At 45.9% G+C, this 26,026-nt stretch overlaps 1 protein-coding gene across 2 annotated transcripts in view; it reads left to right on the top strand.

The window, feature by feature from the left end:
• Positions 1–25,266, top strand: part of LOC116976196 (3-oxo-5-alpha-steroid 4-dehydrogenase 2-like) — a 39,338-nt gene extending 14,072 nt beyond the window's left edge. Inside the window, exons 3-5 of one of the 2 annotated variants that reach the window (XM_033025863.1) lie at positions 1,726–1,827; positions 16,367–16,517; positions 25,157–25,266. In XM_033025863.1, coding sequence (XP_032881754.1) covers positions 1,726–1,827; positions 16,367–16,517; positions 25,157–25,178 — 275 coding nt within the window. In that variant the 3' untranslated portion in view covers positions 25,179–25,266. Of the gene's footprint in view, positions 1–1,725; positions 1,828–16,366; positions 16,518–20,367; positions 20,772–25,156 lie in introns of those variants that run through there. The other variant, XM_033025862.1, reaches the window with a different exon arrangement.
• The last annotated feature ends 760 nt before the right edge of the window (positions 25,267–26,026 follow it).

A 26,026-nucleotide genomic window follows, 5' to 3' on the forward strand; every position in this document is an offset into this window, starting at 1 on the left:
TAAAGATAGAAGAGAAGTGAAATGTGAAACCAGAGGAAGGAATTGAGGTGGAAGTGGGCAGGGGAGAAGGGATGGGATAATGAGAGAAATGGGTGCACACTGGGGTTTAACCATTCTAACTTTCCTTTTCATTCCCATATTGACCTTTCTGTCCTGGGCCGCCTCTATTGCCAGAGTGAGACCACATGCAAACTGGAGGTACAGCACCTCCTATTCCATTTGAGTATCTGTCCAGACACGCTGCCTGTCCCGCTGAGTTACTCCAGCATTTTGTGCTTATCTTCAGTGTAAACCAGCATCTGCAGTTACAAACTTCCTACACAAACATTTCACTGTACCTCGGTACGCGTGACAAATAAACTAAACTATAGCAGCGATCCGATTGAAATGGAGTTGTGGACATTATGATATTGTTTTGAAGGGATATTGCAAATTGCCTGAATTGTAAACATCATCTAGCTGCTCTTGAATTTGTCTTTGAATATGGTTCTACCATACTTATTATATAAACCCCCAGCCGAGGTTATGTTGACATCCTAATCATTGGATTATTTGTCAATTTGTTAATGAAGAATAAGAAGTGGAAACGGGCCCTTCGGCCCAACTCACCCACACCGGCCAACAATGTCCCAGCTACACTCGTCCCACTTGACTGCGCTTGGTCCATAACCCTCCAAACCTGTCCTTTCCATGAACCTGTCCAACTGTTTCTTAAACGATGGGATAGTCCCAGCCTCGACTACCTCCTCTGGCAGCTTGTTCCATACACCCACCACCCTCTGTGTGAAATACTTACCCCTTGGATTCCTATTAAATCTTCACCTTGAACCTATGTCCTCTCGTCCTCAATTTCTCCCACTTTGGCTAAAAGACTCTGTGCATCTACCCGATCTATTCCTCTCATGATTTTGTATACCTCTAAAAGATCTCCCCTCATCCTATGCTCCATGGAATAGAGACCCAGCCTAGTTAACTCTCCCTATAGTTCACACCCTCTAGTCCTGGCAATATCCTCATAAATCTTTTCTGAACCCTTTCATAATTATTCAAGAACCCATGTTCTTGAATAAGCCTAATTAAATGTTAACATGGACAGTTTAGATGCAAGGAGGAAGTTCCCTGGTTGCTGAGTATATGAAACCCTGTGTTTTCCGCCTTGACATGGGGTCATGCTATTTAGAACTGAAGAAAATGCGGTACCGGCAAGATATTTCTTAATTCTAAGGGATCAAAGGAAAGCGGGAGAAATAGTAGGATGATAGATATGGTATACCTACATGAATGATTGATATCAGCTGTGGTAGTGTTGAATGGTGGAGCAGGCTAGAATAGACCATTATTCCTAATTTCAATATTTTTGTAGAAGTGTGTATGTAAAACCTAATACAATTTAATATGATTAGCAGAGTTAGTTTGTACAGTACCTGATATTTACTCGTGCAAAATGTTTTGCTCCTTTAATCTCATGGGACTTGCGTTAGACCCTTCATTTAAATTATAACATATCAATACTTTGAATTTTGGGTTCCTGACGCATCTATACTTGGGTCAAAGCAGGAGAATTAACACAATCTAAAGGGTTGAATAGAAGACGGATAAATTGGATGAAGCCACATTGAAGACTCAAAATATTTGATGAATTCTCAAGACAAATACAACAAGAATGGAATTGAATGTTTTTATTTCTCTACTGTGTTTCAAGAGACTTTCATGTTTGTTTTCCAGGGATATTGCTATTCTTGATGGGAATGGCCGCCAATATTCATAGCGATAATTTGTTGCGCAAATTGAGGGAACCAGGAGATTTGAGTTATAAAATTCCTCGAGGTAACCTTTCCTACTATCTTTTAAAATAGTAACTGAGTTTTGCATCCAAGTTCTATTCATTCCATTATCACTTCTATTTCATTTCATGTTAATGAATCAATGGCCTATACTTGTATTTTTGAAGATACTTCGCTGTACATATTAAAACATGGAATATGTGATTATCTTTTGGCCAAATTCTCCTGTAAATTGCTTGTTATAAATGTTACATTCAAACAAAATATTAGAAATATTCAGAAGGTCTGGCAGCAACTGTGCAGAGAGAATCTGTTGATGTTTCAGTTGGACTGGTCCAGGTTCAGTCTATAAACTGACAGCATGAAGAAGAGTCCTGACCCAAAACATTGCCTATCTTTTCCCTCCACAGATACCGAATGACTTGAGTTACACTAGTGCCTTTTGGTTTATTTAAGATTCCAGCATCTGCAGATTCTTGTCTTCTGACTACATGAACACTGAATTCTCTTCTGGATAATATGGTTCCCCTCTTCCTCATCTACTTGGTGTTCCCACACATTGCTTTCTATTCCACCACCTACACCCAGGGCCGGATTTAGATGAAGAGAGGCCATAAGATGTTCCACTTGTGAGGCCCCTCCCAGTCCCCCACCCCCACGACTAGAGGAAGATGGTCCACCATATTGACATCGATTTGCAGCCGAGCGTGGCCAATGAGATAAAGGGCTGGAAAGCTGCACTTTTATTTATTTATTTATTGCCAGTGCTAGTGTCGAGTTATTGGATTAAAACACTATTATTCTGAAATGGAGGGCAAGGAAAATTACTGAAGGGTTGGTTAGAGACTACAGTGCGTTGTGACAGCATATGTAATCTATATTACTAAATCTCTGATCTTGACAGCTTTTGGCCCACTGTGCTGCGATTTCCGACAGAACGCCGCCACCTATGGCCGTCATTTTTGGCCACCTCGCTCAGAGCCCCTCTCTGCCTTACGGGTGCGGAGGATTTTTCCCATCGATGAAAAATCAGAGAGATATTAATGTTTTTTAAAAATTCACTATTCCCTCTGCTGCCCCTGTTGGAGGGAGGGGGAGGGACTATAAAACCAGGAAGTGGTGTGCCTCACGTAGTCTCTGCAAGATGGATGAAGCCAAGGGTCACGGGTCAGATATATTGTCAGTGCAGAGGGGCTAGGAGCAAGGCCAAGTGTGCATCCAGAGTCATGGTCTGGAATAGAACTAGGCGTGCAGTCAAAGCTGGGAACAGGGTAGTGTTCAGCACTGGGAACCTAAGCAGGTAAGCAGCTATGATCAGGGTAGAATAGGGGGGGGGGGGGGGCGCAGGTGTAAGGCTGGACTCGGGGTCAGGAATGAGGGAAGGTATGCAACTGGAGTCAGGGTCAGGCGTAGTACCAGGTGTGCAGTGAGACCAAGGTTGGTCAACACAGCCAAGTGTTTGATTATAATCTGATTTCCATACATGAATACACTAAGATCAGTCATGTGCTGCATGTGTTGATCAGAGCCTGGGCTCTACTGCGGAATGTAATTAGGAATGTAATTTAGTCTAACCTTATTCATAGCTAATCTAATTTAAAGCATATATATTGCATTCAAGTGCAAGTTAAAAGACTCGCTACAGTATGCACCATATTGCACAATTTCAAGCTAAAAAATGCAAAAGCCCCGTACCAATCCCATCGATGATAAATCAGAGAGATATTAATGTCTGAGCTCTGAATAACACTGAACAAATGTCTACACAACTGTGAGTACCCTTAATGTGGTTTGAAAATGAAAATATGGTTTGTTTGAAGTAAAAAGGAACTGCCTGCAAATGGTTGTTTGGGTGCTTTGGCTTGAAGTTGAAAGGCACTATTTACTGTAAATGGTGGCTTGGGTGCTTTGACTCGAAGTTGAAAGGCACTACTTACTGCAAATGGTGGCTTGGGAGCTTTGGCTTGAAGTTGAAAGGCACTACTTACTGCAAATGGTGGCTTGGGAGATTTGGCTTGAAGTTGAAAGGCATTACTTACTGCAAATGGTGGCGGGTGATTTGCTTGAAGTTGAAAGGCACTAGTAACTGCACATGGTGGCTTGGGTGCTTTGGCGAAGTTGAAAGGCACTAATTACTGCAAATGGTGGCAGGTGATTTGGCTTGAAGTTGAAAGGTACTAATTACTGCAAATGGTGGCGGGCGATTTAGCTTGAAGTTGAAAGGTGCTAATTACTGCAAATGGTGGTGGGTGATTTGGCTTGAAGTTGAAAGGCGCTTCTTACTGCAAATGGTGGCTTGGGTGCTTTGCCTTGAAGTTGAAAGGCACTACTTACTGCAAATGGTGGCATGAAGTTGAAAGGCACTACTTACTGCAAATGGTGGCTTGGGTGCTTTCGCTTGAAGTTGAAAGGCACTACTTACTGCAAATGGTGGTTTCGGTGCATTGTTTGAAATTGAAAGGCACTACTTACTGCAAATGATGGCTTGGGTGCTTTGGCTTGAAGTTGATAGGCACTACTTACTGCAAATTATGGCTTGGGTGATTTGGCTTGAAGTTGATAGGCACTACTTACTGCAAATGATGGCTTGGGAGCTTTGGCTTGAAGTTTAAAAAAATCACCATTCTCTCTGCTGCACCTGCTGGAGGGAGGGGAGGGACTATAAAACCAGGAGGTGGTGTACCCCACTCAGTCTCTGCAAGATGGATGAAGCCAAGGGTCACGTCTCTCTGAGTTCTGAATAACACTGAACAAATGTCTACACAACTGTGAGTCCCCTTAACGTGGTTTGAAAATGAAAATATGGTTTGTTTCTGGTGCCTCTGGCTGCTACAAATGCGAGAAGTGCTTCCAGGTAGAGCTCCTGAAGGACTGTGTTGGGGAACTGGAGAAGCAAGTGGATGACCTCCGGTTCGTCCGAGAAATGGAGTCGTTCCTCGACAGGTCCTACAGTAAGATTGTTACACCTAAGGTACTGGAAGAGAGAAGGTGGGAGACAGTGAGAAAGGGAGGGAAGCATGGAATGCCAACATCCCCGGGTGTTGTACCTCTTGTGAACAGGTTCACCCACTTAGAAGCTGTCGGGACAGAAGACGTGTTTACACTGAGCGGTGGACTGGCTTGCGATGCGAATAGGGCTGTTGAGCCAAAACCAAAGAGGCCTAAGGCAGGCAACACCGTTGTAGTGGGAGACTCCATTGTGAGAGGTACGGACAGGGGTTTCTGCGGCAACAGACGGGATGCGAGGATGGTGTGCTGCCTTCCTGGTGCCAGGATCCAGGATGTCACGGACAGAGTGCAGAAAATCCTCAAGGGAGAAGGTGAACATCCGGAAGTGGTAGTGCATGTCGGCACAAACGATGTCGGAAAGAAGGGGATGAATATTCTGCAGAGTGACTTTAGAGAGCTCGGAAAAATGCTGAAAAGCAGGACCTCCAGGATTGTTATCTCCAGTTTGCTTCCAGTTCCTCGTGCTGGCGAGAGCAGGAACAGGGAGATACGGGACCTGAACGTGTGGCTGAGGAACTGGTGCGTGGGGCAGGGATTTAGATTCTTAGATCACTGGGATCTGTTTTGGGGTAAGGGGGAACTGTACAAAAGGGACGGATTGCATCTTAACAGGTGTGGGACCAGCATTCTGGCAGGCAGGTTTGCCACTGCTACACGGGTGGTTTTAAACTGAATGAGGGGGGTGGGGTGTCGAATGGGATAGTGGAGGATGGAGTTAAAGGGAAAGGGTTTCTTAAATGTGTGAGCGTAGAGACAGAGGGGTGTAAAATGAGGGTAGAAGCAATAGGTAGCAAGGTGAAAAGTAAAAGTGGCAGGCCGGCAAATCCAGGGCAAAAATCAAAAAGGGCCACTTTTCAGCATAATAGTATAGTAAGAACAAGCCTGAAGGCTTTGTGTCTCAATGCAAGGAGCATTCGTAATAAGGTGGATGAGTTGAATGCGCAGATAGCTATTAATGACTATGATATAGTTGGGATCACGGAGACAGGGCTCCAGGGTGACCAAGGCTGGGAGCTGAACATCCAGGGATATTCAATATTCAGGAGGGATAGACAGAAAGGGAAAGGAGGTGGGGTAGCGTTGCTGGTTAGAGAACAGATTAACGCAATAGAAAGGAAGGACATTAGCTTTGAGGATGTGGAATCTATATGGGTAGAGCTGCGAAACACTAAGGGGCAGAAAACGCTAGTGGGAGTTGTGTACAGGCCACCTAACAGTAGTAGTGGAGTTGGGGATGGCATCAAACAGGAAATTAGAAATGCGTGCAACAAAGGTAAAACAGTTATAATGGGTGACTTCAATCTACATATAGATTGGGTGAATCAAATTGGCAAGGGTGCTGAGGAAGAGGATTTCTTGGAATGTATGCGGGATAGTTTTCTAAACCAACATGTAGAGGAACCAACGAGAGAGCAGGCTATTCTAGACTGGGTATTGAGTAATGAGGAAGGGTTAGTTAGCAGTCTTGTTGTGCGTGGCCCCTTGGGCAAGAGTGACCATAATATGGTTGAGTTCTTCATTAGGATGGAGAGTGACATCGTTAATTCAGAAACAAGGGTCCTGAACTTAAAGAAAGGTAACTTTGAGGGTATGAGACGTGAATTGGCCAAGATAGACTGGCGATTGATTCTTAATGGGTTGACGGTGGATATGCAATGGAAGGCATTTAAAAACTGAATGGATGAACTACAACAATTGTTCATCCCAGTTTGGCAAAAAAATACATCAGGGAAGGTAGTGCATCCATGGATAACAAGGGAAATCAGGGATAGTATCAAAACAAAAGATGAGGCGTACAAATTAGCCAGAAAAAGCAGCCTACCAGAGGACTGGGAGAAATTCACAGACCAGCAGAGGAGGACAAATGGCTTAATTAGGAAAGGGAAAATAGATTATGAAAGAAAACTGGCAGGGAACATAAAAACTGACTGCAAAAGCTTTTATAGATTTGTGAAGAGAAAAAGATTAGTTAAAACAAATGTAGGTCCCTTGCAGTCAGAAACGGGTGAATTGATCATGGGGATCAAGGACATGGCAGACCAATTGAATAACTACTTTGGTTCTGTCTTCACTAAGGAAGACATAAATAATCTGCCGGAAATAGCCGGAGACCGGGGGTCAAATGAGATGGAGGAACTGAGTGAAATCCAGGTTAGCCAGGAAGTGGTATTAGGTAAATTGAATGGATTAAAGGCCGATAAATCCCCAGGGCCAGATAGGCTGCATCCCAGAGTACTTAAGGAAGTAGCCCCAGAAATAGTGGATGCATTAGTGATAATTTTTCAAAACTCTAGATTCTGGAGTAGTTCCTGAGGATTGGAGGGTAGCTAATGTAACACCACTTTTTAAAAAGGGAGGGAGAGAGAAAACGGGGAATTACAGACCAGTTAGTCTAACGTCGGTAGTGGGGAAACTGCTAGAATCAGTTATTAAAGATGGGATAGCAGCACATTTGGAAAGTGGTGAAATCATTGGACAAAGTCAGCATGGATTTATGAAGGGTAAATCATGTCTGACGAATCTTATAGAATTTTTCGAGGATGTAACTAGTAGAGTGGATAAGGGAGAACCAGTGGATGTGTTATATCTGGACTTTCAGATGGCTTTCGACAAGGTCCCACATAAGAGATTAGTATACAAACTTAAAGCACACGGTATTGGGGGTTCAGTATTGATGTGGATAGAGAACTGGCTGGCAGACAGGAAGCAAAGAGTAGGAGTAAACGGGTCCTTTTCACAATGGCAGGCAGTGACTAGTGGGGTACCGCAAGGCTCAGTTCTGGGACCCCAGCTATTTACGATATATGTTAATGATTTGGACGAGGGAATTGAATGCAACATCTCCAAGTTTGCAGATGACACGAAGCTGGGGGGCAGTGTTAGCTGTGAGGAGGATGCTAGGAGGCTGCAAGGTGACTTGGATTGGCTGGGTGAGTGGGCAAATGCATGGCAGATGCAGTATAATGTGGATAAATGTGAAGTTATCCACTTTGGTGGCAAAAACAGGAAAGTAGATTATTATCTGAATGGTGGCCGATTAGGAAAGGGGGAGACGCAACGAGACCTGGGTGTCATGGTACACCAGTCATTAAAAGTAGGCATGCAGGTGTAGCAGGCAGTGAAGAAGGCGAATGGTATGTTAGCATTCATAGCAAAAGGATTTGAGTATAGGAGCAGGGAGGTTCTACTGCAGTTGTACAGGGTCTTGGTGAGACCACACCTGGAGTATTGCGTACAGTTTTGGTCTCCTAATCTGAGGAAAGACATTCTTGCCATAGAGGGAGTACAGAGAAGGTTCACCAGACTGATTCCTGGGATGTCAGGACTTTCATATGAAGAAAGACTGGATAGACTCGGTTTGTACTCGTTAGAATTTAGAAGATTGAGGGGGGATCTTATAGAAACTTACAAAATTCTTAAGGGGTTGGACAGGCTAGATGCAGGAAGATTGTTCCCGATGTTGGGGAAGTCCAGAACAAGGGGTCACAGTTTAAGGATAAGGGGGAAATCTTTTAGGATCGAGATGAGGAAAACTTTTTCACACAGAGTGGTGAATCTCTGGAATTCTCTCCCGCAGAAGGTAGTTGAGGCCAGTTCATTGGCTATATTTAAGAGGGAGTTAGATGTGGCCCTTGTGGCTAAAGGGATCAGGGGGTATGGAGAGAAGGCAGGTACAGGATACTGAGTTGGATGATCAACCATGATCATATTGAATGGTGGTGCAGGCTCGAAGGGCCGAATGGCCTACTCCTGCACCTATTTTCTATGTTTCTATGTTTCTCTGTTTCTATGTTTGAAGTAAAAAGGCACTGCCTGCAAATGGTTGTTTGGGTGCTTTGGCTTGAAGTTGAAAGGCACTACTTACTGCACATGGTGGCTTGGGTGCTTTGGCTCGAAGTTGAAAGGCACTAATTACTGCAAATGGTGGCGGGTGATTTGGCTTGAAGTTGAAATGCATTACTTACTGCAAATGGTGGCTTGGGTGCTTTGGCTTGAAGTTGAAAGGCACTACTTACTGCAAATGGCGGCTTGGGTACTTTGGCTTGAAGTTAAAAGGCACTACTGCAAATGCACTTACTTCCTGTTTGCACTGTATATTGATTTAAGATAAAATGCTACTACTTACGGCTGTGATTTTTGGCCATCTTACTCCGTTATTAGTGTTTTAAAAATGTTGAGAATCTCTCTCGTGTCAATCACGCCCTGAAAGCCACACCTTTTCTGGTGGGAGGGGGAGGGGTTATAAAACCCGGAAGTGTGGGTGTGGCTCAGTCTCTGCATGATGGGGGAGGGAGAGGTCTTGACTCTGTCTGAGCTGTGAATCAACTGAACACACTGAATGTCTACTGAACTGTGAGTTTGGTGTTTTGTGCGGTTTTATGGAGGTTTCACCCTGCATGAAATGGTATGAAGCTGCATTTGAATTTGGTGGCCTTCGATCCTGCTTGAAGTGGAATGAAACTGCACTTGAATTTGGCGGCCTTGCATCCTGCTTGAAGTGGTATAAAACTTCACTGAATTTGGTGGTCTTGCACCCTGCTGAAAGTGGTATGAAACTGCACTTGAATTTGGTGGCCATGGATCCAGCTTGAAGTGGTATGACACTGCACTTGAATTCGGTGGCCTTGCACCCTGCTTGAAGTGGTTGGAAACTGCACTTGAATTCAGTAGCCTTGCACCCTGCTCATAGTGGTAAGAAACTGCATTTGAATTTGGTGGCCTTGCACCCTGCTTGAAATGGTAGGGATTTGAATTTGGTGGCCTTGCACCCTGCTTGAAATGGAATTTCAAGGAATAGTCATGAGTCAACTGCCAGCCCACCAGCCGTGAGTTAGCTGCCAGCAGATCAGGCTTGAGGGACTGAGCTGCCACCCCAAGAACCCATACCAGCACTCCAGAAAGCCCCCCCACTGGCCACCAATATTGGAATTGGTGGAGAGGTGGAATATTGCGGCCGGGGACCAGCCCTCCCAACGGGTCGCACTTAGTCTAGTAAAGGCCTATGAGAGTGTCAAAAATATTATACACCCTGCAGGGCTCTCACTTAAATTTTTTTTCTCTGTTGTCAGCCGGGCAACCTTGGCAGCTTTTTAAGTTGCCAAATGACAGTTTAGGTGGTCATTTAAGACGGCTTGCATGACACGTGCGATAATGTGCTCAGACGAAGTGCGTAGTTACCAGTCGGAATTATGCTCAATGAAGCATTCACATATTATTTCTGCTTCAAATAGTCACAAACTAAACATATTCACCAATCAAGACATGATATATACCACAATGACATGCAGCAAAATTATAATACAGTAGCTCAACTCTTTTTACATATTGCAATAAATGCAATTTCTATTATTTCTTCCCACTTCCAAACATAAATGTGGTTGGATTATTCAGCGTATGATCAACCTCGGTGAGACCAAGCGCAGGCTTGGCGATCGCTTCGCACAACACCTCCACTCAGTTCGCAAGAACCAACCTGATCTCCCGGTGGCTCAGCACTTCAACTCCCCTTCCCATTCCGAATCCGACCTTTCTGTCCTGAGCCTCCTCCATGGCCAGAGTGAAGCCCACCGCAAATTGGAGGAACAGCGCCTCGTATTTTGCTTGGGTAGTTAACACCACAGCAGTATGAACATTGGCTTCTCTAATTTCAGGTGGTCCCTGCTCTCTCCCTCCTTCCCCTCCCATTCCCAGCTCTCCCCCAGCCTACTGTCTCCGCCTCTTCCTTTCTTTTTCGTGTGCCACCCCCCCGACACCAATCTGAAGAAGGGTCTCGACCCGAAACGTCGTCTATTCCTTCGCTCCATAGATGTTGCCTTACCCACTGATTTTCGCCCGCTTTTTTGTCTATCAATGGGATCCCAACACTGGCTACATCTTCCCATCGCCTCCCCTGTTGGCATTCGGCAGAGACTGCTCCCTCCGTAACTCCCTGGTCAATTCGTCCCTTCCCACCCAAACCACCCCCTCACCTGACACTTTCCCTTGCAACCGCAGGAAATGCTACACTTGTCGCTTTACCTCCCCCCCCCCCCCCCCCATTGACTCCATTCAAGGACCCAAGCAGTCTTTCCAGGTGCGGCGGAGGTTCACCTGCACCTCCTCCAACCTCATCTATTGCATCCGCTACTCTACATCAGTGAGACCAAGCGTAGGCTTGGTGATCGCTTCGCCCAACACCTCTGCTCGGTCCGCAATAACCAACCTGATCCCCCGGTGGCTCAGCACTTCAACTCCCCCTCCCATTCCGTATCTGACCTTTCTGTCCTGGGCCTCTTCCATGGTCAGAGTGATGCCCACCATAAATTGGTGGAGCAGCAGCTCATATTTCACTTGGGCAGTTTACACCCCAGTGGTATGAACATCGACTTCTTCAATTTCAGGTAATCCCTGCTTTCTCCTCCCCTTCCCAGCTTTCCCTCAGCCTACTGTCTCCGCATCTTCCTTTCTTCTTCCCGTCCGCCCCACCCTCACATCAGTTTGAAGAATTGTCTCGACCCGAAACGTCGCCTATTTCCTTCGCTCCATAAATGCTGCCTCACCCGCTGAGTTTCTCCAGCATTTTTGTCTACCCATTCACACAAGTTCTGTTATCCCACTTTCCTCACCCACTCCCTACACATTAGGGGCAATTTTACAGAGACAAGTTAACCTACAAAGCCAATGCGTCTTTGGGATGTGGGAGGAAACCCACATTCTTGCAGGGAGAATGTGCAAATTCAACACAGACAGTGCCCGAGGACAGGATCGAACACAGATCTCTGGTGTGTGTGAGGCAGCAAGTCTACCAGCTATGCCACTATATTTTGTTTTCCAACACAAAAAACTATACGTTGATAACTTTGGTTACTAAAAAAATGAAAATATCAATTTTCAGTTTTAAATCTCCAAGTGACGCTATGTCCCCCTTTACAGCTACTTTATGTTTTAATTACGATCAAGACTATGGGGCAGTACATTGGCCATAAAGTTGCTGCCTAAAAGTGCCAGAGACCCGGAATTGATCCTGAATATGGATGCTGTCTGTGTAGAGTTTGTTCCTTTTCCCTTTGATCGCATGGGTTTTCTCTGGGTGCTCTTGTTTCCTTCCACATTCCAAAGGTGTGCAGGAAACAACCCAAAACATAATATTTTCCTTTTGTCCAGAGATTCTGTCTGACCTGTTGAGTTACTCCAGCTTTTTGTGTCTATCTACAGTTTAAACCAGCATCTGCAGTTCCTTCGAAGGGCCTGTTTCCATGCTGTATCTTTAAATTAAACAAAAAACACTAAAACAGAGGGAGTCTAAAGAAGCGTCTCTACCCGAAACGTCACCCAATTTCTTCTATCCAGAGATGCTGGCTGCTATGGCTGACATGGAGTTCCCCCACACAATTAAAGCATGGAATAGTCTTCACCCTACAATAGTTACCCAACCAGATTCAACTAAATTTAAGGTACCTCTTTTTTACCCAAGAACCCTTTTTTGCTTAAGTCCAAGTCAAGAGTCAAGAGTTTTATTGTCATGTGTCCCAGATTGGACAATGAAATTCTTGCTTGCAGCACAACAGAATATGTAAACATAATACAGAACAGGAGATAAAGGTTCAGTGTGTCTATATACCATAGACCATATATATACACAATAAAATGTAGAAGGCTGTTATTGTTCATCCCTCCACCACCTCCAGTTTAAATTCCATTTAGAATATTTATGGAGGACCAGGAAACCAGAAGCAAGAGTTACTCCAGGGAGTTACTCCAGATCCAGGGTCGAGAATGATTCTGCGTTGGTTTTCAGCGGTCGTGGCGAGGTGGTGACCGGACAGCAATGGCGGCCAGATCTCCCACAATTCAAAGCGAGGGAGAAAGTGCCCAGCGCCGACCAGTTGCCGTGGCAGTGCGCATGCGCAGGGCGGCCGATGATGTGCTGGCCGTGGTTGTGCGCATGTGCAGGGGGAGGATGTGCTGGCCGCAGCAGTGTGCATGTGCAAGGCGGCCTGCAGTGCCGGCGGATGAGGAGCGGGCGGGGAGCGGAGACCCAGCGGCCCGGACACTGATACGGATGGCAGGCGGAGACGGAGAGTGACAGAGAGAAAGATAGAGAGTCCTGCCTAGGTGTCCTGCCTTGGCCGGAGGCCGCCTAGATTTCGAAGCCCAAGGCTTCAGCCTATGAAGCCTAGTGGTAAATCCGGCTCTGCGAGGCCCCGCAGATCTCGAGGCCCTAAGCTTACGTAAATCCGGCCCTGCCTACACCCCACCCCCCAACCTGCCCTTACTCATCGTCTTCCCCACCTACTCCATCTTCCCATCATCAAAACACTCATCGCTTCAGGTAACTTTCCCACCCCTCCCTACTATTCCCACCTACCCACCCCACGTATTTTATATGACCCAATATTCCAATTTCCTTTCCCATCTGATTTCATCTACAGCCCCTTGTCACCTCCACAAATCACATCTTAGCCTCTGCCATTATCTCCATCCCATTCAATCCACTCCTCACTGGGATTGACCTATTTCTTGCCCCAGCCCTCACCTCTTTATACTGGCTACCCTTCCTTCCACTTTCAGTCCAGATTAAGGGTCTCTAGTCAAAACATTGACTGTCCTTTTCCCTCAGATTTTACCTGATGTGCTGAGTTCCTTCTGCAGATTTTGAATGCCTAAAGTTTTGAATATAATACTGTTCTGCCCTGACTTTGAACTAATGACTACAGAATCAAAATTTTAAATTACTTAATCTAAAACTTAATTCCTGTATAAAGTGAGCTTTGTATTTCCACTCTATCTGGGTCTGATCGGCATTTCAAGGATGACTAGACCAAGTGCAGACCCATCGGGTCTGTTCCCGCAACGCGCGGTTGCGAGGGGAGGGGGCGGCCTGACGTAATCGCGCAACGCCATGCACTAGACGTACGCTGTCAAGATGCCGCGCAACGCCACGCACTATGCGTGCGCCGTCAAGACACTGCGTACGCTCGTCGAGATGCTGCGTACGCCCTCAATGCGCCTGCGGGCCGACAGGCCGTTGACGCGCAGGATTTTCGGACAGTCAAGGCTCTCGCTTAACTTTTTTTCCCTGTTGCCAGCCGGGCAACCTTGTCAGCTTTTTAGGTTGCCAAATGACAGCTTAGGTGGTCATTTAAGTCGGTTTGCATGACGCGTGCGATAATGTGCTCGGACGAAGTGTGTAGTTAACAGTTGGAATTATACTCAATGAAGCATTCACATATTATTTCTGCTTCAAATAAATTCACAAACTAAACATATTCACCAATCAAGGCATGATGTATCCCACAATGACATGCAGCAAAATTATAAACAGTATCTCAACTCTTTTTACACATTGCAATTAATGCAATTTCTATTAGGATAGATGGCGGGGGACGGGGCGTGGGACGGGGGGGGGGGCAGGTGAATTAGTACGTGTTGGTTGGAGTAGGTAAAATTGTGAGGAGAGCACGAGGGATGTCAGTGGTGTTGAATGGAGGGGTTCAGTATGGGATGGATGGGGGTAGACAAAAGTGCTGGAGAAACTCAGCGGGTGAGGCAGCATCTATGGAGCGAAGGAAATAGGCAACGTTTCGGGTCGAGACCCTGCTTCAGACTGTTTCACCCCCCCCCCCCATTCCTCTTGAATGGGAGGATCAGTACAGGATGGATGGGGGGGGATCAGCACGGGGTGAATGGGGGGAGGTGGGTCAGTACAGTGTGGATCGGAGGGTCTGTGCAGGATGAATGTGGGTTCACTACAGGATGAATGAGTGGAAGATACAGGGTAAATGGAGGGTGGGTCAGTACGGGATGAATGCGTGGATGAGTACAGGATGGATGGGGGATCAGTACAGGATGGATGGAGGAGAAGTGTAGGATGGATGGGGAGGTGGCAGGAGAATCAATGCGAGGTGGATAGGGTGATCAGCGCAGGATGAATAGATGGGGGGGGGGTGGTAGATGGGGAGGGGAGCACAGGGGATGTCAGTGAGGACTGAATAGAGGCGGGAATGGGGATCAGTGCAGGATGGAGAGGAGGGGTCCCAGGATAAGGGGGGTGGAGGGGGCGTAAGAGAGAGAGAGAGAGGGGGGGGAGGGCGAGGTGGGTATATAGCTATAGGATCTTTGGTGCAGCTGCTTCAGAAGGGTCGGAGCGAATGATAGTCCCGCACAGCGGCAGCAGTGGCCGCGATAGTGGCTCTCTCTCCTCCTCCTCCCTGATAGCGGCCGCTGCTTGCAAATCCGCTAACGGCACTTTAAAAACAAACCCGAGGGAGGGGGAGGTCTCGGCATGCGGGAGGGTTTGTTTTGAAAGCGCCGTTAGCGAGTTTGCAAGCAGCGGCCCTTATCAGGGCGGGCGGGGTGCGGGAGGAGATGGAGCCGCTTACGCGGCCGCTGCTGCCGCTGTTCGGAGCACATCATTCGCTCCGACCCTTCGTCACCACGCGTCTAGTATCTTTGCCCCGCACGACAGCCGTCGCCGACACGAAACGTTGCGTTCCTTTTCTCCAGAGATGCTGCCTGACCCGTGGAGTTACTCCAGATTTTTGTGTCTATCTTCAGTATAAACCAATTGCCAAGCCGGGCAAAATGACTCGCCGTTTAGGTTGCCCGGCGGCACTTTGGGTGGTCAGTGGCACCCGGGTAACCGCTAATTTTGAGCCATGACAGTGCAAGCCTGCGGGGACGTCGAAAAGCAGTGGGGGGGGACCAGGCGATCTTTGGCTTCGACCAGCGTGACAGAGCCGGGCCGGGGGGGGGGGGGGGAGGTGGAAAGTGGAGGAAGTGAAATCGCTAGCGAAATGGTAAACATCTCGGCGTTTTTGGAGGAGAGCCGGGCGGCAGCAGCCGTTATGGTAGCGCTGGGCACAGCGTGAGGCGAAATAAATGTGCACAGCGTGAGGCAAAAAAAATGAGTGAGTTGGGGGGGGGGGGGGAGGATTTTATTAAAAATGTGTACAGAAAAATGACTAGATTTAATGAGGAGTGGATGAGCGAATGTAAAAGTGAAATCGCTAGCGAAATGGTAAAAATCTCGGCATTTTTGCGTCTGGTTTTGGCAGAGTAACGAATCAAAGGCCAAAAATATCTCTCTCACACACGCGCACACACACACACACACACACACACACACACACACACACACACACACACACACACACACACACACACACACACACACACACACACACACACACACACACACACACACACACACACACACACACACACACACACACTATAGGAAGTGAATTAATAATACTTAAGTGGAAGGGTGCACTTTAATATGACCACATTTCACACTTTTCAATTTGTGTAAATTATGCTGCTTCAACATTAACATAAACTGGGTTATAAGAATTTAACAACCATGAGAGATTTATTGAGCATAGTAAATGCTCAATTTTTTTTGGAATTTGCTGCTTGTTTAAGGAAATGACTACCTGGTTTGTGTTTGGTTACATAGTACTTGGTGCTGATTCCTAAAGCGAAACAATAGTCAAAGGAAATTGGTTTTGTATCAAGATAACAAGGACTGTGTGACACTAAATGATCCATGACTATAATCATAATCTATCTTTATGGTTTTGCTTTTTCAGGAGGATTATTTGAATACATTTCTGCAGCAAACTATTTTGGTGAGATTGTGGAGTGGTTTGGTTATTCTCTAGCAACCTGGACATACCCAGCTTTTGCCTTTGCTCTGTTCACAGCCCTCTGTTTGGGCTCCCGTGCTGTGCTGCACCACAGGTAATTTGACAGGAGCAAAATGTAATCTATCTATATTACTAAAAGCCTGATCTTGACCACTTCCTGGTGTTCTGTATATTGATTTTAGAAAAAACGCTGCCATTTTGGGCAATGGTTTTTGGCCATCTTACTCAGAGTCCCCCTCCGCTGTGCAGCACAAGAGGATTTTTCCCATCGATTAAAAATAAATTAGTTATTAGTGTTTAAAAATGTTGAGATTCTCTCTCCTGAAGGCCATGCCCCTTCCAGGGGGACTATAAAACCCAGAAGTGTTGAGTGCCTATGTCAGTCTCTGCAAAATGGGGGAGCGAGAGGGTCACGTCTCTCATTCTCAGCTGTGAATAACACTGAACATGTGTTACTAAACTGTGAGTGTGGTTTAAGGTGCCCTTAATGTGGTATGAAATAAAGCACTGCAAATGGTGGTTGGTGGTGGTTGGTTTGAAATAAAGCACCGCAAATGGTTGTTGGTGGTGGTTGGTTTGAAATAAAGCACCGCAACTGGTGGTTGGTTCAAAATAAAGCACTGCAAGTGGTGGTTGGTTCGAAATAGCAAATGATTAAAAGTCTAAACTTGACAACTTCCTGTTTGCACTGTACATTGATTTTAGATAAAATGCCACCACTCACGGTCGTGATTTTTGGCCATCTTACTCGGCCCCCCTCCGCTCATCAGGTGCAGAGGATTCTTCCCATCAATGAAAAATAAAAGTGTTATTAGTGTTTAAAAAATGTTGAGAATGTCTCCTGTCAATCACGCCCTGAAGGCCACGCCCCTTCCAGTGGGATGGGGGAAGGATTATAAAACACGGAAGTGTGGGTGTGGCTTGAAATGGCATGAAACTGCACTTGAATTTGGTGGCCTTGCACCCTGCTTGAAATGGCATGAAACAGCACTAGCATTTGGTGGCCCTGCACCCTGCTTGAAGTGGCAGGAAACTGCACTTGAATTTGGTGGCCTTGCAACCTGCTTGAAGTGATCGGAAACTGCACTTGAATTTGGTGGCCTTGCACCCTGCTTGAAATGGCATGAAACAGCACTAGCATTTGGTGGCCCTGCACCCTGCTTGACGTGGCAGGAAACTGCACTTGAATTTGGTGGCCTTGCACCCTGCTTGAAATGATCGGAAACTGCACTTGAATTTGGTGGCCTTGCACCCTGCTTGAAGTGGTATGAAACTGCACTTGCATTTGGTGGCCTTGCACCCTGCTTGAAATGGAATTTCAAGGAATAGCCATGAGTCAAATGCCAGCCCACCAGCCATGAGTGAGCTGCCAGCACATCAGGCTTGAGTGACTGAGCTGCACCCCAAGAATCTATTTGGCCCACAATGTCCATACTAGCCCTCTGGAAACCAGTCCCTTCAGCCCACAACACCCATACTAGCGCTCCAGAAAGCCCCCTCCCCTCCCTCACTGGCCACCAATATTGGAATTAGCGGAGAGGTGGAATATTGCAATGGGGGACCAGCCCTCCCGTGTGAACATGGGACCCAACGGGTCCCACTTAGTCTAGTTTGTTTTATTTTGTTGCAGTAATCGACATGTAATTGCAATATAACAATTTTGGTTTGAATGAAATCCTCATCAGAATTTAATATACTGGGGTAGATTTGTGCTTGTTTTAAAGACCCATTACAAATCTATCCAAACATTGTGTACTTGCAGAATATATAAAATTTAGAACATGTAAAAATTTGAACCTGTTTGTTTCTTATCATTGATCTCAAGAACATGATGTGCTCGGCTACATTTGGAGATTGTCCAGATTTTGTTTTGTTAAATCTTGTCAGTGTTTAACAATGCTCTTGGTATAACAGTGTAAGTTAAGTTTGTACATCATAATATTTGTCTCTGATTCCTCGTAACATCTGCATGCTGATCTGCATTTGTTGGGAATCGATGTTGCCTATCCTTGGGGTTCTTATATCTTTCACTAAAGAGACTTTCTTCGAGAAAAATTACACATTTACAGTTATAATAGAAAAGTCATAGAATGATACAGTGTGGAAACAGGCCCTTCGGCCCAACTTGCCCACACCAGCCAACATGTCCCAGCTACACTAATCCCACCTGCCTGCGTTTGTTCCATATCTCTCCAAACTTGCCCGATCCATGTACCTGTCTGTTTCTTAAATGATGGGATAGTCCCAGCCTCAACTTCCTCTTCTGGCAGCTTGTTCCATACACCCACCACCCTTTGTGTGAAAATGTTACCCCTCAGATTCCTATTAAATCTTTTCCCCTTCACCTTGAAGTTATGTCCTCTGGTCCTCGATTCACCTACTCTGGGCAAGAGATTCTGTATATCTACCTGATTTATTCCTCTCATGGTTTACTGTAATGGGCCTGTCCCACTTACGCAATTTTTTTGGCGACTGCCGGCACCTGTCATAGGTCGTTGCAGGTCGTCGAAAATTTTCAACATGTTGAAAATCCAGCGGTGACCAGAACAAGGTAGGACTCTTTGGGCGACTACTCGCGACCATACAGGCTTCACCCCACGATATGTCGCCAGGGTGTCGCCTGTATGGTCGTGAGTAGTCTCCTCAGTCGCCCAAAGAGTCGTAGCGTCTTTCTGGTCGCCTCTGAATTTTCAACATGTTGACGACCTATGACGAGTGCCGGCAGTCGCCAAAAAAGTTGCATAGGTGGGACAAGCCCATAAGTGTTTTTGGAATACCATTCTTCCGGTTGAATTTTTTTTAAACTGTACTTAGAAAACAGTTATAAATGCTTTCCATTATATTTCTACATTGCTTGTTCATGTTTTCTTCTAATTGTATTTGCGACCTTTCAATTAATTGTTCTCTAATCTATTTGAGACATTCTGGGCATTGAATGTGAGTGTCAAGAAATTGTGTTACAGCTTTTTAGGACTTTGGTTAGGTGGCGTTTAGCGGAAAGTGTGCAGTTCTGTTCGCTCTATTACAATTAGGAAATGGAGGCTTTGTAGAGGGTGCAGAAGATGTTTACCAGAATGCTGCCTGGATTAGAGGGTATTAGCTCTCGGTAAAGGTTGAGCACACGTGGATTGTTTTCTCTGGAATGTCTGAGGCGCGGGTGAGCTGAGGTCCCGTTTCTCCCCCCCCCCCCCCCGATGCGGGAGCCAAGATCGCCCCGACAACGGAAGGTTCGAGTGCCCTGACCGCAGGAGAACAAAGAAGGGAAGAAGATTGAACTTTTGCCTTCCATCACAGTGAGAAATATGGGGGAGTCGCTGTGGCGAATGTTCATGTTAAAAATTTATTTGTGTGTCTTGTTGCTCTTTATTGGTATGACTATGGCAAATCAAATTCCTTGTATGTTGGAAAACATACTTGGCTAATCAATTACGATTATGAATATGATAACATTTATGAGAGGCAAAGATAGGTTTAACCGTCTGAATCTTTTCCTAGGGTAGAAATTAGACTGGACAGCTTTACGGTAAGAGGGACAAAGTTTAAAGGAGTTGAAAGCAACAAGCTTTTTTACACAGGGTGGTGGGTGCCTGGAGCGTGCAGCCAGGGATGGTAGTGAAGGCTGAGACGAAAATGACATTTAAGAGGCTTTAGATGGGCACACGGAATGAAGGGATTTGAATCGCATGCAGGCAAGGAGATTAGTTTAACTTGGCATCATGTTTGGTACGGACATTGTGGGTCGAAGGGCCTGCGCTTGTGATGTACTGTTCTATGTCCTATATAGAATTGTTATAGTCTTGTCTGTTGGTATTTTACTAAAGAGCATGTGTGTATGAATTGAAATAATTTGCAACTTGCAAAATTCCAACCATAGTTTAAAACTAGTTGTATTCTTGACAAAAGAAATCAATAAATGTTTATCTTTTATTTATTTTCTTTTTCAGGTTTTATCAGCAGATGTTTCAAGAGTATCCAAAATCTAGAAAAGCTTTAATTCCTCTTCTGTTTTGAAATAATAGTACAAGCTCACAAATTTTCCCTCTTAGTGTTGAGATTTTGTGCTGCAATGACAATGTACTTTGTATACTTAAAATCATCGTTAAGTCACGCTATTCTTTTGAAGAAAGTAGTGTTTAAAGTAATGCAGTGTTTGTTAATTTAACTCCAGTTTTAAATATTTAGCTGAGCTTTTCCTGTTTTGGGAATCAAATACTCAATTAAAATTGTGACAGCTGTATGATTATTCCTACTGAATTCCATTATATTTTTTGGTTCGATTTGTGTTTGAAGGAACAAAGCTTGTATTTGACTTCATAATTGAATTAAATTAAAGACTAATTGAATGAAAGACTAATTGCATTTGTGAAACATCAGCTTATATGGAATACTAGACTAAGTGGGACCCGTTGGGTCCCATGCTCACACGGGAGGGCTGGTCCCCCGATGCAATATTCCACCTCTCCACCAATTCCAATATTAGTGGCCAGTGGGGGGGCTTTCTGGAGTGCTGGTATGGGTTCTTGGGGTGGCAGCTCAGTCCCTCAAGCCTGATCTGCTGGCAGCTCACTCACGGCTGGTGGGCTGGCAGTTGACTCATGACTATTCCTTGAAGTTCCATTTCAAGCAGGGTGCAAGGCCACCAAATTCAAATCCATGTTCCTACCATTTCAAGCAGGGTGCAAGGCCACCGAATTCAAGTGCAGTACCCAACCACTTCAAGCAGGGTGCAAGGCCACCAAATTCAGTGCAGTTTTATTCCCCTTCAAGCAGGGTCCAAGGCCACCAAATTCAAATGCAGCTTCATACCATTTCATGCAGGGTGAAACCACCAGAAAACCACACAAAACACCAAACTCACAGTTCAGTAGACATTCAGTGTGTTCAGTTGATTCACAGCTCAGACAGATTCATGACCCCTCCCCCACCCATCATGCAGAGACTGAGCCACACCCACACTACTGGGTTATATAACCCCTCCCCCTCCCACCGGAAAAGGTGTGGCTTTCAGGGCGTGATTGACAGGAGAGAGATTCTCAACATTTTTTGAACACTAATATCACTTTTATTTTTCATTGATGGGAAGAATTCTCTGCACCTGCTCAGCGGAGGGGGGACTGAGTAAGATGGCCAAAAATCACAGCCGTAAGTGTAGCGTTTTATCTAAAATCAATATACAGTGCAAACAGGAAGTGCATTTGCAGTGGGTACACACAATTGCTGGGGAAACTCAGCGGGTGCAGCAGCATCTATGGAGCGAAGGAAATAGGCGACGTTTCGGGCCGAAACCCTTCTTCAGACTCATTTGTGCATTTGCAGTAGTGCCTTTTAACTTCAAGCCAAAGCACCCAAGCCGCCATTTGCAGTAAGTAGTGCCTTTCAACTTCAAGCCAAAGCACCCAAGCCACCATTTGCAGTAAGTAGTGCCTTTCAACCTCAAGCCAAAGCTCCCAAACCACCATTTTCAGTAAGAAGTGCCTTTCAACTTCAAGCCAAAGCACCCAAACAACCATTTGCAGGCAGTGCCTTTTTACTTCAAACAAACCATATTTTCATTTTCAAACCACATTAAGGGCACTCACAGTTGTGTAGTCATTTGTTCAGTGTTATTCAGAGCTCAGAGAGACGTGACCCTTGGCTTCATCCATCTTGCAGAGATTGAGTGAGGCACACCATTTCCTGGTTTTATAGTCCCTCCCCCTCCCTCCAGCAGGTGCAGCAGAGAGAATGGTGATTGTTTTTAAACTTCAAGCCAAAGCTCCCAAGCCACCATTTGCAGTAAGTTGTGCCTTTCAACTTCATGCCACCATTTGCAGTAAGTAGTGCCTTTCAACTTCAAGCCAAAGCTCCCAATCCACCATTTGCAGTAAGCAGTGCCTTTCAACTTCGTCAAAGCACCCAAACCACCATTTGCAGTAAGTATGCCTTTCAACTTCAAGCCAAAGCACCCAATAAACCATTTGCAGGCAGAGCCTTTTTACTTCAAACAAACCATATTTTCATTTTCAAACCACATTAAGGGTACTCACAGTTGTGTAGACATTTGTTCAGTGTTATTCAGCGCTCAGACATTAATATCTCTCTGATTTATCATCGATGGGATTGGTACGGGGCTTTTGCATTTTTCAGCTTGAAATTGTGCAATATGGTGCATACTGTAGCGAGTCTTTTAACCTACACTTGAATGCAATATATATGCTTTAAATTGGATTAGCTATGAATAAGGTTAGACTAAATTACATTCCTAATTACATTCCGCAGTAGAGCCCAGGCTCTGATCAACACATGCAGCACATGACTGATCTTAGTGTATTCATGTATGGAAATCAGATTATAATCAAACACTTGGCTGTGTTGACCAACCTTGGTCTCACTGCACACCTGGTACTACGCCTGACCCTGACTCCAGTTGCATACCTTCCCTCATTCCTGACCCTGAGTCCAGCCTTACACCTGCGCCCCCCCCCCCCCCCCCTATTCTACCCTGATCATAGCTGCTTACCTGCTTAGGTTCCCAGTGCTGAACACTACCCTGTTCCCAGCTTTGACTGCACGCCTAGTTCTATTCCAGACCATGACTCTGGATGCACACTTGGCCTTGCTCCTAGCCCCTCTGCACTGACAATATATCTGGCCCACACATAAAGCCCCATATCTGACCTCCTGGAGTTAACCTATTATGTTCAAGCCCATAGGTACTTATGTAATGCAGTAATCTTTTATGGGGCACTTCACAGACCAAATTATCTATAATAAAATTTGTTACATCCATTGGCTTCCTTGTTATCTAACATGCTAGTTACTTTGTCAAAGAAGTCATCAATTGGTTGAACACAATTTATCATCCATCAAATTATACTCACAACTGTATAAGTATTCTATTACCATTTCCTTCATTTTCCTAACAAACTGTCCTGAAGTCGTTTTCACCCCCAATATTTTCAGTATTTTGCTGTCTTCCTCTCAGCAGGAACATTTTCCAGCAGTTACAGTAAGTGAAAATCTAGCAGGCAAGCAGGGTGCTTTCTCCAACCACTCCCATTTGAAGTCCACTATCTTCCACCGTTTCTACCCAGTGCTTGGTACTTACTTCCAGCAGCCATTGGTTGTCCTCCAGGATGCACCGAGCCGCAGCCTGATCCATGCTGGCCACCTGGGCGAATTTGGCGCAGAGACTCTCACGGCAGCGGCGCAACGCTTCTGATGCCTCCGATGGCCTGAGACTCTTGCACTGAGGCTGCACCATGGCCGGAGTTGCAGTGAGCGACTCGCCAGCCCAGCAAATACTCGCCATCCCCACTCCCTGTCCGCACATGTCCCCGCCGCTGCTTCTGCTTCCAAAGCCAAACGGAGCGTGAGAAATTTGTGATCAGCATGAGAATTTGGCAAAATACGTGATTCTCACACTCAATGCATGGGAGTTGGCAGCCTTGCCTCTATAATCCCACTATCTCCTCTCCCTCTCTTTCCCCCCTCTCTCCCCCCCCCTCTCTCCCTCACTCCCTCTCTCCCCCTCACCCCCCCTCACTCCCTCTCTCCCCCTCACTCCCCCTCACTCCCTCTCCCCTCACTCCCTCTCTCCCCTCACTCTCTCTCTCCCCCTCACTCCCTCTCTCCCCTCACTCCCTCTCTCCCCCCCTCCCTCTCCCCTCTCCCTCTCCCCCCGCCCTCTCCCCCTCTCTCTCTCTCTCTTCCCGCCCCTCTCTCTCTCTCTCTCTCCCCCCCCTCTCTCTCTCTCCCCTCCTCCTCTCTCTCTCTCTCTTTCTCTCACCCCCCCTCTCTCTCACCCCCTCTCTCTCACCCCCCTCTCCCTCCTCTCTCCCCCTCCTCTCCCCCCACATCTCTCCCTATTTCTCCCTCCCACCTCACTTGCTCTCTCTCCCCTCTCTTTCTCTTCTGTCTCTATCTCCTCTTTCTCTTGCCCCCTTCTCTACCTCTTTCCCCCGTTTCTCTATTTCCCCCCTCTTCTCCCTCTCTTTTACCACCCCTCTCTCCTCCCTCTCACCCCTCTCTCCCATCTATCTTCCCTCTCTCTCTTTTCCTTTCTCCCACTCTCCCCCCCTCTCACTCCCCCCCTCTCACTCTCCCCCTCTCACTCTCTCACTCTCCCCCTCTCACTCTCCCCCTCTCTCCCTCCCCCTCTCTCCCACCTCACTCTCCCCACTCTCCTCTCTCTCTCCTCCCCCTCTCCCCCATTCTCTCCCCCTCTGTCTCACCCCATCTCTCTATCTCCCTACTGTCTCCTGTCTCCTTTCCCTCTCTCTCTCCCCCTCCCTTTGAGAGCTTCCGACGCCTCTGACGGCCGGGACTCTTGCACTGTCCGGAGTGGCTCCATGGCCGGAGATGCAGCGAGCCACTCGCCAGCCCCGCAAGCACTCACCAGTCCCAGCTCCCCGCATCTGTCACCGCCCGCTGCTTCCATCCCTCCCTCAGCCCCGGCTCTCCAACACCCGTGGCCCATGCAATTTAAATTTTCGTTGATCACCGAATTTCTCACGACAGAGCGTGAGAATTTCCCAAAATGCGTTATTCTCACGCTCAAAGCGTGAGAATTGGCAGCTCTGCTTATGAAAGTGAATCTAAAATGTTTATTTTTAATTAGACCACAAATTTACTAGTGCTGAATTGGATCTAGAGTTAACCAAAGTAAAATTGTATTTTGACAACCTAGGCTTTGTTTCTTTAATAGTAGTTAAGTGATACGCAAGTGTTTACTTTATACTTTTATATTTGCAGATTCAACTGGGCAGGGGACTGATTAAATTCAAATCCCAAGAACTGGACGTGCAAAAAAAAAAAAGCATTTGTTACAGATCTTCTCTGGTTACAGTAGCATTCTGTCCTTGTGAACTCTTTGTAACCTGAACAGTTTTTAAGCTGGAAATGTGGCCAGGAACAGAATTCCCACATGGCATGAGATCCTTGCATTACGTGGCAAATTTGGCCCACTGGTCTCACAATGCATTACAAAAACAAATGCTGAGTTTTGATTTTTTTTTAAACCTGTGCATCGTTGTTTATTTAGTTGGCAGCTAATGTGCAGGAGACAATTAGGAAGGCAAATGATCTGTTGACCTTCATTTCTAACGTTTTAGTTATGAGTAAAGGTATCTCTTGCACCACAAATATGTTGGTGAATGTCTTCAGTGTCTTGGTCAATATGAATTAAAAGGATTGGTGAATTTCTCCAAAGAGGAGAGATTAGGTAGGCTAGGCCTCTTATTCTTTAGTTAAGAATGAAGGGATCCCTATCAAAATATACAAAACTTTTACCAAGCTCAGCAGTGTTGAAATGGGGAAGATTTTTCTAGAACCAAAGGCCACAGTCTGAAAATAAGGAGGCCACATCGGATTGAGAAATTTCTTCACTGAGGAGTGAATCTTTTTTACTCCTGATGACTCAATGATTGCATTCACAACTGAGTGATCAATTTCTGTATATAAAAGGTGATAAATTGGGGATTAGGCTGGAAAATGTACGTAGAGGTGGATCAGACGGATGGAATTGCATGGCAGATTGGGTAGTGTTAATAAAGAAAGTAAAACTGAATTGATATTACGGATGGATACTCTACAGCAGAACTAGTCAGTTCAAAATGAGCAGTA

The sequence above is a fragment of the Amblyraja radiata genome, chromosome 8, assembly GCF_010909765.2.
Source record: "Amblyraja radiata isolate CabotCenter1 chromosome 8, sAmbRad1.1.pri, whole genome shotgun sequence".
NCBI lineage: Eukaryota > Metazoa > Chordata > Chondrichthyes > Rajiformes > Rajidae > Amblyraja > Amblyraja radiata.